Here is a 12,565-nt window from a genome sequence, read left to right on the forward strand (position 1 = left end):
GCAGCTTCAACAGCGACTTCTACGGCCTCTTCTGCAGGAGCTTCCAGCTCAGCCTCGGCTGCAGGTTCTTCTACAGGTGCGATTTCTACGGGTGCTTCCTCGGCAGCTTTCAGTTCAACCTCTACCACGGCTTCAGCCTCAACCTCGGCAGCAGGAGCAGCCTCCGCCTCAGAGGCAGCAAGGAAAGCTGCGTTGTAGGCGGCCATAAACTCCTCCCTGGCTGCTGCCACCTCGGGAGTGTACTCGAGGTAAGAGGCTTCAGGAAGGACGGCGGCGGCGGCGACGGCGGCTGCATAGGCGGCCTCGAACTCGGCTCTGGCCACGGCCACCTCGGGGGTGTACTCGGGGGACGCCATGGGAGCTGCAGAGGCCAAGCCCACGAGGAATAGGATCGCCTGTCAAAGTAGAACATGGAATGATACCTTAGCCATCGACAGACCTTAGCCTAATCTTTCTACTCCTGAGAACCAATTTTGTGATTTTCTCCAATATGACATCAAGCGATTTTGGTTAAACTAAGAGAAGTTTTAGTCTCTTAGATAATTAATAGAGCCTCTGGAAACCCAATTAACTCCAAAGGAGGTTTTTATCATTTTCTGTGGTTGTCATTATGCGATTTATGTTTTTATCTACATTCATGTGTCTTTTTAAAGGAAAACAAGTTATTATAAAGAAATAGGATAAAACACTTCTATATAAGTCTTCATAAAAGAACATAAGTTTTAAAACAATTACATGAATGTCTGTCCCTTGCAAAAGGCATTTCACATTGTTGACAAGAAGGCATTATGGTGTATTTTGCAAGTCTATGGAATAGGAGTACGATTGTTGAGGGCGCTCTAAAGAGTTCATGTTCGGGTAGGGAATAGAGGGAGTTACTGGTCTAGTGGGAAGAAGGGGCTACGCCAGAATTGTGTTATATCCCCATGGCTGTTTTCTTGGCTGCCAAGTGCACACTATGAAAGATGTTGCTAAGGTAGGAGGACCCACACTTACGAAAACTTCCATGTTGCTTATGTGAGGTTGTGAGCTATTGTACGGGGTAGAGCGGGCATCCTTCGCTTATATACCAGCGACGCGCAGGCGACGCCCATCAAATAGCGGTCTGATTACTTCTTCTCTCCCTCCTCCTTATCGTGAACACCCCAATCTGAGGAATCTGCCCAGACCATGGACAAGATCAGGGTGAAATAGTAATGCTATGGAGTAATATAAGGTAATTTTGTGTCGTTGAGTTCGAGTCACTTACTTTGAATTATCAACTGAATTAAGTTGTGTAAAGATAGGAAGGAGTGAATTACCATAGATTATTTGTGTAAGAAAATAAGGCGTGGATATAGTTTATGCAAAAATATACTAACCTTCCATATTTTGTTTCAATTGCTCATGTTTCGCACAATACACACATACATACATACACACACGCATACACACACACACACAAACACACACACACGCACAGACACGCACAAACACCCACACAACTACCCACACACACGCACACACACACCCACACACACACACACACACACACACACACACACACACACACACACACACACACACACACACACTCACACACACACGCACACACACACACACACACACACACACACACACACACACACACAAACAAACACACACACACACAAAATAACGCACACATACACAAACAAACAGACGCACGCGCGCGCTCGTGGCTCGACGATGCAGTGGTAGCTTTTTCAACTGCTAACCCAGCGGTCCGAGTTCGAATCCTGCTCAGGGCTGAAATGATTTTAGTATCGCTGCGCTACGAGCCGTTACCCCAATTCTAGTGGGCTGAGAATTGGGTGCGCGCGCGCGTGTGTGTGTGTGTGTGTGTGTGTGTGTGTGTGTGTGTGTGTGTGTGTGTGTGTGTGTGTGTGTGTGTGTGTGTGTGTGTGTGTGTGTGTGTGTGTGTGTGTGTGTGTGTGTGTGTGTGTGTGTGTGTGTGTGTGTGTGTGTGTGTGTGTATCAGGTCACAGTACTATAGATCTGTCATACATGAGCTCTGAGCTCTCATCCGGGAGGGAAGTAGCTGTCGATCACAAGCCCAACACGTGATCCAAGAACATGTTGATTTACACACACACAAGGACACACCCACACACATACACACACACACACACACACACACACACACACACACACACACACACATACACACACACATACACACGCATACATAAATATATATATATATATATATGCATATATATACATATATATATATATACATATATGTATATATATATATATATATATATATATATATATGTATATGTATATATATATTCATGAAGAAATGGCCTCCAAAGAGGGTAGTAAACTGTTACATGAAGCCATAAATAATGTTCGGGTATGGATCTAGGGTGGAAAATTCATTCGAATACAAAGAAATATAAAACCTTATATATGAAGTTATGAAATAAGAGATGAATTAGTCACAAATTCAAAGAAGGAAACGGGTTTGGAATACCAATTAGTGATAATTTAATCTGTCATTGGAAGGTCAAGTAAGGAAAATAACGGTACACACTTGTATGGTGTAGATGAACATAAGTGAGCCGTAAAACTATTGTTTGTTTTACGACAAAGTCATTATAACTTTATGGATGAGGTTGATAGATGGTAATGGACATGGAACTGTCTAATTTAGACCTTATGGTCTCTTGCAGTTTTCTTTGTTCTTGTGTTCTTATGTTCTTATCTTTTCCTAGACCAAGATCAAGGTCCAGGAATTTGGGGACTTATTGGATGACACAGTTCAATCTGTCCAAATATGTGGCGGGGACATTCAGGTCTTGGAAAGCTTGACACACCGTGGTAGTGTATTGCATAACAGTGGTGGGTCATGTCAGGAATTACTTCAAAGGATTGGCATTGCCCATAGTGTTTTGAACTCTCTCAAACAAACCATATGTCATTGTCGTTTTTTATGCATGACGACCAAAATTCAAACACTGAGTAGATTCGAATCTTCAAGTCACTTGTACGCCCTGTGTTCATGTACGGCTATGAGATATGGACATTAAATGCTGATCTAAAGATGCACCTCTATTTAAGTGGAGATTATAGGGAACAATAAGAAACTTATCATTGGCGTCCTATACAGACCTCCTAACCTGAGCATTAATCAGACTGATCCCCTGATTCATGAAATTTGCAAGATTTCCCAGTACAAAAGCGTTGTAATCATGGGAGATTCTAACTGTAGAAAAATTGACTGGGAAGAATTAGTAGGAGATTAGGAAGCGAAATTTTTCTTAATGTGATGCAGGTTATTTCCTAAAAGAAATGATTACCTATATTATGCGGGGTGAGAATACTCTGGACTTACTTTTAACTAATAATGAGCACCTAACGAGTAACGTAAAAGTGGGAGGTTGTCTAGGCTCTAGCGATCATTTAGAAATAAGATTTAATATTATTTAGGAAGAATCAAAAAGTACGAATAACGTTCAAGTACCGGACTTCAGGAGAGCCAACTTTGATATGATGAAAAGGTATATAAAACATCGGATTATTTACGGAACCGAACCAGGGGGCTGTCACGGGGTCAGATACACGGTCAGTCCAGACGTCATTAGTGCGATCAGCGATCGGGTCATGGAGGGTAAAATGCTTACCTTCGATCAAGTCACTAGCGGGCGAGGGGTCAACAGCCCGGTCAGCGATTCGGATTAAATGTACAGTAACCTAACAGCTTTAATTCTGAATGCACAAAATAGATTTATTCCCCTCAAGTCAATACGGGAGAATGGTTATAATCCCAAATGGATGACGGACAGGCTGAAACATGAGATCGGAATGAAAAGAGGACTTTACGTAAGAATAGAAAACGGGGAAACACACCTTAGATCTAAATATAAAGACATGGCAAGACTGGTTAAAAAGAATACGTGCACAGCGAAACGTAACTATGAAATTAAGTTTGCCGGACAAGCGAGATCCAACCCAAAGTGCTTCTTTCATCTCTACAGAACAAAAAATAAGGAAAGGATAGGCCAAATTCAAAATTACGAAAATGTCAAGATAGAATCGGAGGAGAAAATGAGTGAGCAGTTTAATAAATATTTTCTCTCGGTGTTTACTAAGGAAAGGTTAAATAAGGTACCTGACTGCGATCTGATTTTCAGTGGGGATGAAGAAAGTAAACTACCTAATATCAGTAGAAGTAGTCAAGCAAATTGAAAGATTTGAAGCTACAAAATTCCCGGATAGAGACGATTTTTTCCGAGAGTGCATAAAGTGTGTAAATTTGAAATCTACGAACAGTTAACAGAAATATTTAATAAGTCGGTAGACACTGGTTTTGTGCATATTGCTTGTGGGCAAGCAAACGTTGTTTCTGTTTTCAAGAAGGGAGATAAATCGTCTATATGCAACTACAGGCCAATCAGTCTGATATCAGTTATAGGTAAAATACTTGAATCAATAATAGCTAGTAGACTTTGAGAACACATCGAGAGACATAATTTGATTCGTGACATACAGCATGGTTTCTTCAGGGGTAGATCATGTGTGACTAATCTTCTATCCTTTTACACTAAATATATAGGGGGTCAGATAACAATGATAGTTACGATGTTATTTGCCTTGACTTTAGCAAAGCATTCGACAAGGTGCCCCATTAACGACTACTAAATAAAACCAAAACCCATGGCATAGGAGGAAAAGTGTTAGAATGAATTAGAGCTTGGATTAGTGATAGAAAATAGCGGGTCACCATAAATGGTGTAAAATCCAAATGGGAGAGTGTTTCTAGTGGAGTTCCCCAGAGCTCTTTTTTGGGTCTCTTATTGTTGATCATATACATAAACGACTTGGACAATGGGATTAATAGTGATGTTAGTAAGCTTGCAGACGACACTAAAATAGGACGTCTAATTAGGTTAAAAGCCGACGCCGAGATTCTGTAGGATGATCTTAACAAATTCTTTACATGGTCGGTGAAATGGCAAATGAACTTCAATATCTCAAAAAACAGCATGTTAAATCTAGGCCTACACAACCCCGAAAATAGATACAGCTTAAATAACACGTTTTTAGAGAAAACTGAGTGCGAGAGAGACTTGGGAGTTCTAATGAGTCCTGAACTTAAATCCAGGAAACAGTGCATTAGCGCCAGGAATAAAGCTAACAGAGCTTTAGGTTTCATTGCTAGGACGGTTAAGAATAGAAGTGCAGAGGTAATAATCAAACTCTAGCGTTAGATAGACCAATCCTTGACTATGTGGTACAATTTTAGTCTCCGTCTTATAGAATGGACATCAATTCACTAGAATCAGTACAGAGGAGAATGACCAAAATGATACATGGGCTCAGAAATTTACCTTACGAAGAGAAGTTTAGGCACCATAACCTACACTCTTTGGAAAGACGCAGAGTGCGGGGTGATCTAATAGAGGTATTTAAGTGGATCAAAGGCTTTAATAAGGGCGATGCACACAAGGTTACCATATTAAGACTAAAGGACAGTGATGGATTCAAACTGGACAAATTTAGATTTACGAAGGAAATAGGCAAAAATTGGTTCATCATAGGGTAGTCAACGAATGGAATAGACTTAGTAACCAGATAGTGAGCGCTGAAACTATCAGTTCTTTTAAGAAACGGTTGGACTACATGATAGATGGGGATGGCAAATGGTAATAGACATGGAACTGTCTCGTGTAGGCCTCATGGTCTCTTGCAGTCTCCTTTATTCTTATGTTCTTTTGTTATGCTCGCAATGTCTATGGTATTAAGTACCTTCGGAGAACATGAGATATTGCTAGAATGAATTCGCTTGAAACCAAAGACTGTACTGTGAAACTCAGTCTAGGCCAGTTACCAGCATAATTCATGAACGTCAACACCGTCTATATGGGCATGTGACACGCTTCCCTGGTGTTGATTCTACCCACAGGGTTGTCGCCACAAGAGACGACCCTTAATACAGGGACAACGGGAACACCCACAAAATTTATAGCTAGGCAAATTGATCGAACCTTTCGAGACCTGTTTGGACTGGGAAAGGTGTCTGTTTGGGAGCTTATTCGTTGAGGTCGAGGAGACTGGTGCCGGAATGTGAGAACAGCAAGTCACTCACCTGACGTATACCCCCAATCTATAATGATGTTATTTAGACAAAGGAACATTGGGAATAGATAGTACCAAAGCAGAGTCAACAAAAGGCTGCCTTAGTGATTTCTTTTTATTTGAATCCTATGTACAGTACAAAATTCTCACAACGGTTTCCAACGGGTCATTAGGCTTTGACGAAGAGGAAAGGAGAAGCGAAGGGGATGCGGGCACCCTTCACGGTGAGAGGGGAAGCAGAGTAGGCCAGAGGAGCATGAGCGTGGAGGAGTGGGGCGTGGATTCCGTAGGCACCGAAGGGAAGGGTGTTGGTCAGCAGTGGGGAAAGGAGACCGGAGAGTCGGGAGAGGGATCCGTCGAGATCGACATCGGCAGCAAGTTCGGCCATGGTGGCGGCAGCTTTGTAGGCGGCGGCGAACTTGGCCTTGGCGTCAGCAACCTCGGAAGTATCTTCTACGGGTGCGGGGGCGCCCTCAGGATGAACAACCTCGGGAAGAGCACCGGCAGCAATAGCGGCAACAGCAGCTTCGTAGGCGGCGGCAAACTCCTTCTTGGCCAGGGCGACTTCTTCGGTGTCGGTGACGGGTTCGGGGGCCACAAGAGGTGCAGCAGCAGCCTCCACAGGGGTAACTTCAGGTGCGATTTCCACGGGTGCTTCCTCGGCAGCTTTCAGTTCAACCTCTGCCACGGCTTCAGCTGGGATTTCAGCTGGGACTTCAGCCTCAGCCTCGACAGCAGGAGCAGCTTCTGCCTCTGAGGCAGCAAGGAAAGCTGCGTTGTAGGCGGCCATGAACTCCTCCCTGGCTGCTGCTACTTCGGCGGTGTACTCGAGGTAAGAGGCTTCAGGAAGCACGGCGGCGGCGGCGACAGCGGCTGCATAGGCGGCCTCGAACTCGGCTCTGGCCGCGGCCACCTCGGGGGTGTATTCGGGGGATGCCATGGGAGCTGCTGAGGCTAAGCCCACGAGGAATAGGATCGCCTGTTGGAGCAGATACGTGGAATGATACCTTAGCCTTTGACAGATCTTAACCTAATCTTTCTACTCCTGAGAACCAATTTTGTGATTTTCTCCAATCTGACATCAAGCGATTCTGGTCAAACTAAGAGAAGTTTTAGTCTCTTAGATAGTTAACAGAGTCTCTGGAAACTCAATTAACTCCAATGGAGGTTTTGATAATTTTCTCTGGTTGCCATTAATCGATTTATATTTTTATCTACATTCGTGTGCCTTTTCAAAGGAAAACAAATTATTTTATAGAAATAAGATAAAACATTTCTACAAAAGTCTTCAGAAAAGAAGATTGATAAGTTTTTAAAACAACTACATGAAGATCTGTCCCTACAAAAGGCATTTGACATTGTTGACAAGAAGGCATTGTGGGTGTTTTGCAAACATATGTAATAGGAGTACGATTGTTGAGGACGATCAAAAATGCTTATGTTAGGGTAGGGAAAGGAGGGAGTTACTGGTCTGGTGTGAAGAAGGGGTTACGCCAGGGTTGTGTTATATCCCCATGGCTGTTTACTTGGCTGTCAAATCCACACTATGAAAGATGTTGCTAAGGTAGGAGGACCCACACTTACGAAAACTTCCATGTTGCTTGTGTGAGGTTGTGAGCTATTGTACGGGGTAGAGCGGGCATCCCTCGCTTATATACCACCGACGCGCAGGCGACGCCCATCGAATAGCGGTCTACTTGTATCATCTCCTTCTCCTCCTCCTCCTCTCCTCCTTTTTGCAAACACCCCAGTCTGTGGAAACTGCCCAGACCATGGACAAGATCAGGGTGAAATAGTAATGCTTTGGAGTAGTAATATTTTTTTTTTTTTTTTTTTTTTGTAGACTTCCAGTCACTTTGTTTGAAACATCAAGTGAGTTAAGTTGTATAAAGATAGGAAGGCATGAAGTACTGTAGGGTATTTGTGTAAAGAAATAAGGCGTTGATACAGTTTATACTACAATATACTTATTTTCCATATTTTGCTTCAATTGCTCATGTATCGCACACAAATACACATACATACACACAAATACACACACATACGCACACATACACAAACACACACACACACACACACACACGTACACACACACACACGCACACACACATAAGATCACGAAAAAATGTAAAATGAAAGGGTTGTAAATTATCATAAGAAGACATAGATATTGTGCGTGCATGGATTCAGAGTTGAAAAACTAATAGGAAGACATAGATATTATATGTGAATGGATTCAGAGTTGGAAAGCTAATAGGAAGACATAGATATTGTATGTGAATGGATTCAGAGTTGGAAAACTAATTTCAATGCAAAGAGATATAAAACCTTGAAAATAGATATAGAAAAAAATTACCATTGGGAAGTTATGAAATCAGAGATGAATTATTCACAAAGTCAAAGGAGGACAAGGATTTAGGAATATCATTCAGTGATTACACAGCTCAACAATTATTTTTTTTTCTTATAGATATCAAACAGTTTTTTTTTCTATTTCAAATGTATCTATTTCAAATATTATTTTTTCCTGAAAGCTCTTTTTTTTTCTTTTTTGTAATCGAGGTATTTCAAAATATCAAAAATTTGTTTTTGTCTCGTTGGTATCGTTGTCTATTAAAAGAAATATGTGATTAAACTCTCGTTAAATTAACAGGTGAATATAAAAAGAAAACGTTACATAGTCAAGATTTATTCACAACATTATTCGAAACATGTTCAATCAACACAAGGGTTAAAGTTTATATGACAATCATTGTTATATAAGAAACGTGTTGCTATGAAGATACAAAGCTCAGTTACATTTTAGTCAGGCAGGAATTTGCGCTTGAAGCTCTTGCATTTGTAAACTGTCTCAGGACAATCTCGTTTAATGTTCCAGCGGTAATCTGTCATCATATGTTTGTCTCATCTTCCTTGGTAGCGCTCCTCCATGGTCTTGATGTCCTGATGAAACCGCTCGCCTTGCTCGTCACTTACTTCCCCTAAGTTCTCGGAAAATCTGTCAAAATGACAGTATAGTAAATGGAGTTTGACACATATGTTGCACCCAATGTTATGAAAAGCTGACAACAAGGTTGTTACAAGGGTTTCATAGTTGTCAGCCTTTTTATTACCGAAAAAGTTTTCCATTACACCCATAAATGAAAGCCATGCTCCCCTTTCCTTATCATTCATCTTTCTGACAAAGTCTTAATCACGTGCAGGTGCTCGAATCCGTGGTCCATCAAACACACCTGCCTTGTTCTTCTCAAATGGCTAAGCAGGGAGAACCGTGACTGTGTTGGAAGCATTCACCGTTAGTACTTAATGCTCTGACAAACTATTTCATCAAGCCCAGCTTGATCCGGAGAGGAGGAAATATGATCATATCTCGACTGACGACTGGATCATTGACAGTATTTGGCATACCAGCTTCCAAAGTCTCACGTAAGGGCCACTCTTGCTGGTTCCAGTGCTTGTCTCTAGCTCAGCTATCCCACATAGTAAGAAAGCATACTTTGAAAAATCCTCTTTGTTGACTAAGGAGGAACTTCACCTTTTTGAGGTTCACGCAAATTGTCCAGTTGTGTTCGTGGTATTTTAGGAGGTCTATCATAGTTTTAATTTCATTATGCTCCTTTCGTAAACACACAGAATGACCTACTAAAATAACTGCATAGACATTGCTATTGTGTAATAGAACACACTTCACGTTGCGCTTAGAACTACCTAGAGATAATCTCCAATCATTTAAAATTTTGCACAAGAACATGTTCCCAATTTCGGAAATATGAAAGCCTCAGGTTTGTTCACACATTGATGTCTCCTTATAGCCATGATTAAATCTGAAAGAAACCACAAACAAAACTATATATTTCTATTGGTACCATAAACGAGTAGATAATTCATTTGGTGCAAAAAGATAAAATATAATCTCTCAAATTGCATGAAAACTAGAGCATACAGAACAAAATCGTTTCAATATTTGAAATCAGATAAAACGTAATAAGAAACAGTAAAGAACTTTCATGCAACTGAGATTTGAGAAAAAAATGTCCTCTGTAATCTTTCGCCAGAAGGTCATATAAGAAAAATGATGGTAGAGTGTTGCAAGATGATTGAAAGGAAGAGTCAATCCTTTAGATGTCTAGCCTGCACACGCGCGCACGCATGCATGTGGAGTGAGATGGAACTCCGACATCTTCACACAACTCTTAAGGGACCCTCTATTGTGCTCGTATCTAGCTCTCAAGGGACCCTCCGTTGTCATCGAACCTGACAGGGGTAAGAGGACCCAGGCATTCCGGACCACACCTAAACACCTGACCAAATAATCGAGACAGCTGTGTTCAACATTGCCAACCTACCAGATCATAATATGTCAACTATTTATTTATCGGTATACATACAAAACATTTCTTTTATGTTCCTATTTTGTGTAAATATCCCATGCATGGATACTGAGTGTCCAGACTCAGTCCATGCATTGTACATTGTAGATATTGGAGAAATTATGTATCATTGTGGCAATAGCCAACTCGTATCGTGTAAAAAGAATCTGGCATCTCCCCGGGTTTTGCTCGGAGGTTGCTCTATGATTGTAAAAGACAGACGACGGAGAGATTAAAACGAAATGACTTTCACCTCGTTTGCCTCACCAAACTTTCAATGTAGATCTCAACTACAAATCTACGAGACTTGTATATTGCAGGTTAATCTAAGTGCTTAACGAATGGAATAGACTTAGTAACCATATCGTGAGCAGTGAAAATATCAGTTGTTTTAAGAAAAGATTAGATAACTATATGGATGGGGATGATGGGTTGTAATGGACATGGAACTGTCCAGTGTAGGCCTTATGGTCTCTTGCAGTCCACTTCATTCTTATGTTTTTATGTTTCCTTGACCAAGACCAAGGTCCAGGAATTTGGGATCTTATTAGATGACAATTCAATTTGTCCATACATGTGGCGAAGACACTGAGATCTTGGAAAGCTTTACAGATCTTGATAGTGTAGACTGTAGTGCATAACAGTGATGGGTCATGTCAAGAAGGATTGGCACTGCACATACTTTTGTGAACTCTTTCAACCAGGGTATATGGCATTATCGTTACTTATGCAGGACGACTAAGATTCGAATCTTAAAGTCACTTGTGTTCCTTGCCCTGCTGTGCGGCTGTGAGACAACATTGAATTCTGACTTTGGTATTAAGTGCCTTCAGAGAATGATGGAGTATCGCTGGAATTATTTCGTCTGAAACCAAAGACTGCACTAAGACTCAGTCTAGGCCAGTTACCAGCATAATTCGTGAGCGTTATCACCATCTATATGAGCATGTGGCACGTTTCTCTGATCTTGAATTTATCCTCGATGGAAGAGACGAAGGGAACGCCCACAGAATTCATGGCTGGTGCAAGTTGATCGAATCTATCGAGAGTTGTTTGGAGTGGGAACGGTGGCTGCTTGGGAGCTTGTTCAATGAGACCGTGGGGAATGGTACCGGCATATGAGAGAAGCAACTCACTCCCTAGCATATCCCTCAAATCGAGATGGTATTTAGACAAAGGAGGACTGGGAACAGATAGCACCTAAGTAGAGTCAAGGAAACACTGCATTAGTGGTTTTTTTTTTTTTTATCTGAATCCTATATACAATACAAAACTCTATCAACGGTTTACACCGGGCATTTAGGCCTTGATAAAGAGGTAGGGGGAAGCGAAGGGGATGTGGGCACCCTTCACGGTGAGAGGGGAAGCAGAGTAGGCCAGAGGAGCATGGGCGTGGAGGAGTGGGGCGTGGACACCGTAGGCACCGAAGGGAAGGGTGTTGGTGAGCAGCGGGGAAAGGAGACCGGAGAATCGGGAGAGGGATCCATCGAAATCGACATCGGCAGCAAGTTCAGCCATGGTGGCGGCAGCTTTGTAGGCGGCGGCGAACTTGGCCTTGGCGTCAGCAACCTCGGGAGTATCTTCGGGGTGGATGACTTCGGGAAGAGCGTTGTCGGCGATGGCAGCAAGGGCGGCTTCGTAGGCAGTGGCGAACTCTTTCTTGGCCAGGGCGACTTCTTCGGTGTCAGTGACGGGTTCGGGAGCCACAAAAGGAGCAGCAGCTTCAACAGCGACCTCTGCTGCCTCGCCTGCAGGTTCCTCTACAGGGGTGACTTCCACGGGCGCTTCCTCCGCAGCTTTCAGTTCAACCTCTGCCACGGCCTTAGCTGGGGCTTCAGCAGCCTCAGCCTCGGCAGCAGGAGCAGCCTCAGCCTCAGAGGCAGCAAGGAAAACTGCGTTGTAGGCGGCCATGAACTCCTCCCTGGCTGCTGCCACCTCGGGAGTGTACTCGAGGTAAGAGGCTTCAGGAAGCACGGCGGCGGCGGCGACAGCGGCTGCATAGGCGGCCTCGAACTCGGCTCTGGCCGCGGCCACCTCAGGGGTGTACTCGGGGGACGCCATGGGAGCTGTGGAGGCCAAGCCCACGAGGA

The 12,565-nt window shown here is 42.8% G+C and overlaps 1 protein-coding gene across 1 annotated transcript; it reads right to left on the reverse strand.

Moving 5' to 3' along the window:
- Positions 1 to 6,274: 6,274 nt before the first annotated feature.
- LOC143034710 (uncharacterized) lies at positions 6,275 to 7,701 on the reverse strand. Its single transcript, XM_076201077.1, has 2 exons — positions 7,690 to 7,701; positions 6,275 to 7,084 (listed from the first exon to the last, which is right to left on the reverse strand). The coding sequence occupies exons 1-2, from the start codon at positions 7,699 to 7,701 to the stop codon at positions 6,275 to 6,277; spliced, it is 822 nt and encodes a 273-aa protein (XP_076057192.1).
- Between the last annotated feature and the right edge of the window lie 4,864 nt (positions 7,702 to 12,565).

This window comes from Oratosquilla oratoria, chromosome 17, assembly GCF_046742065.1.
Source record: "Oratosquilla oratoria isolate Oo_2021 chromosome 17, ASM4674206v1, whole genome shotgun sequence".
Classification (NCBI taxonomy): domain Eukaryota; kingdom Metazoa; phylum Arthropoda; class Malacostraca; order Stomatopoda; family Squillidae; genus Oratosquilla; species Oratosquilla oratoria.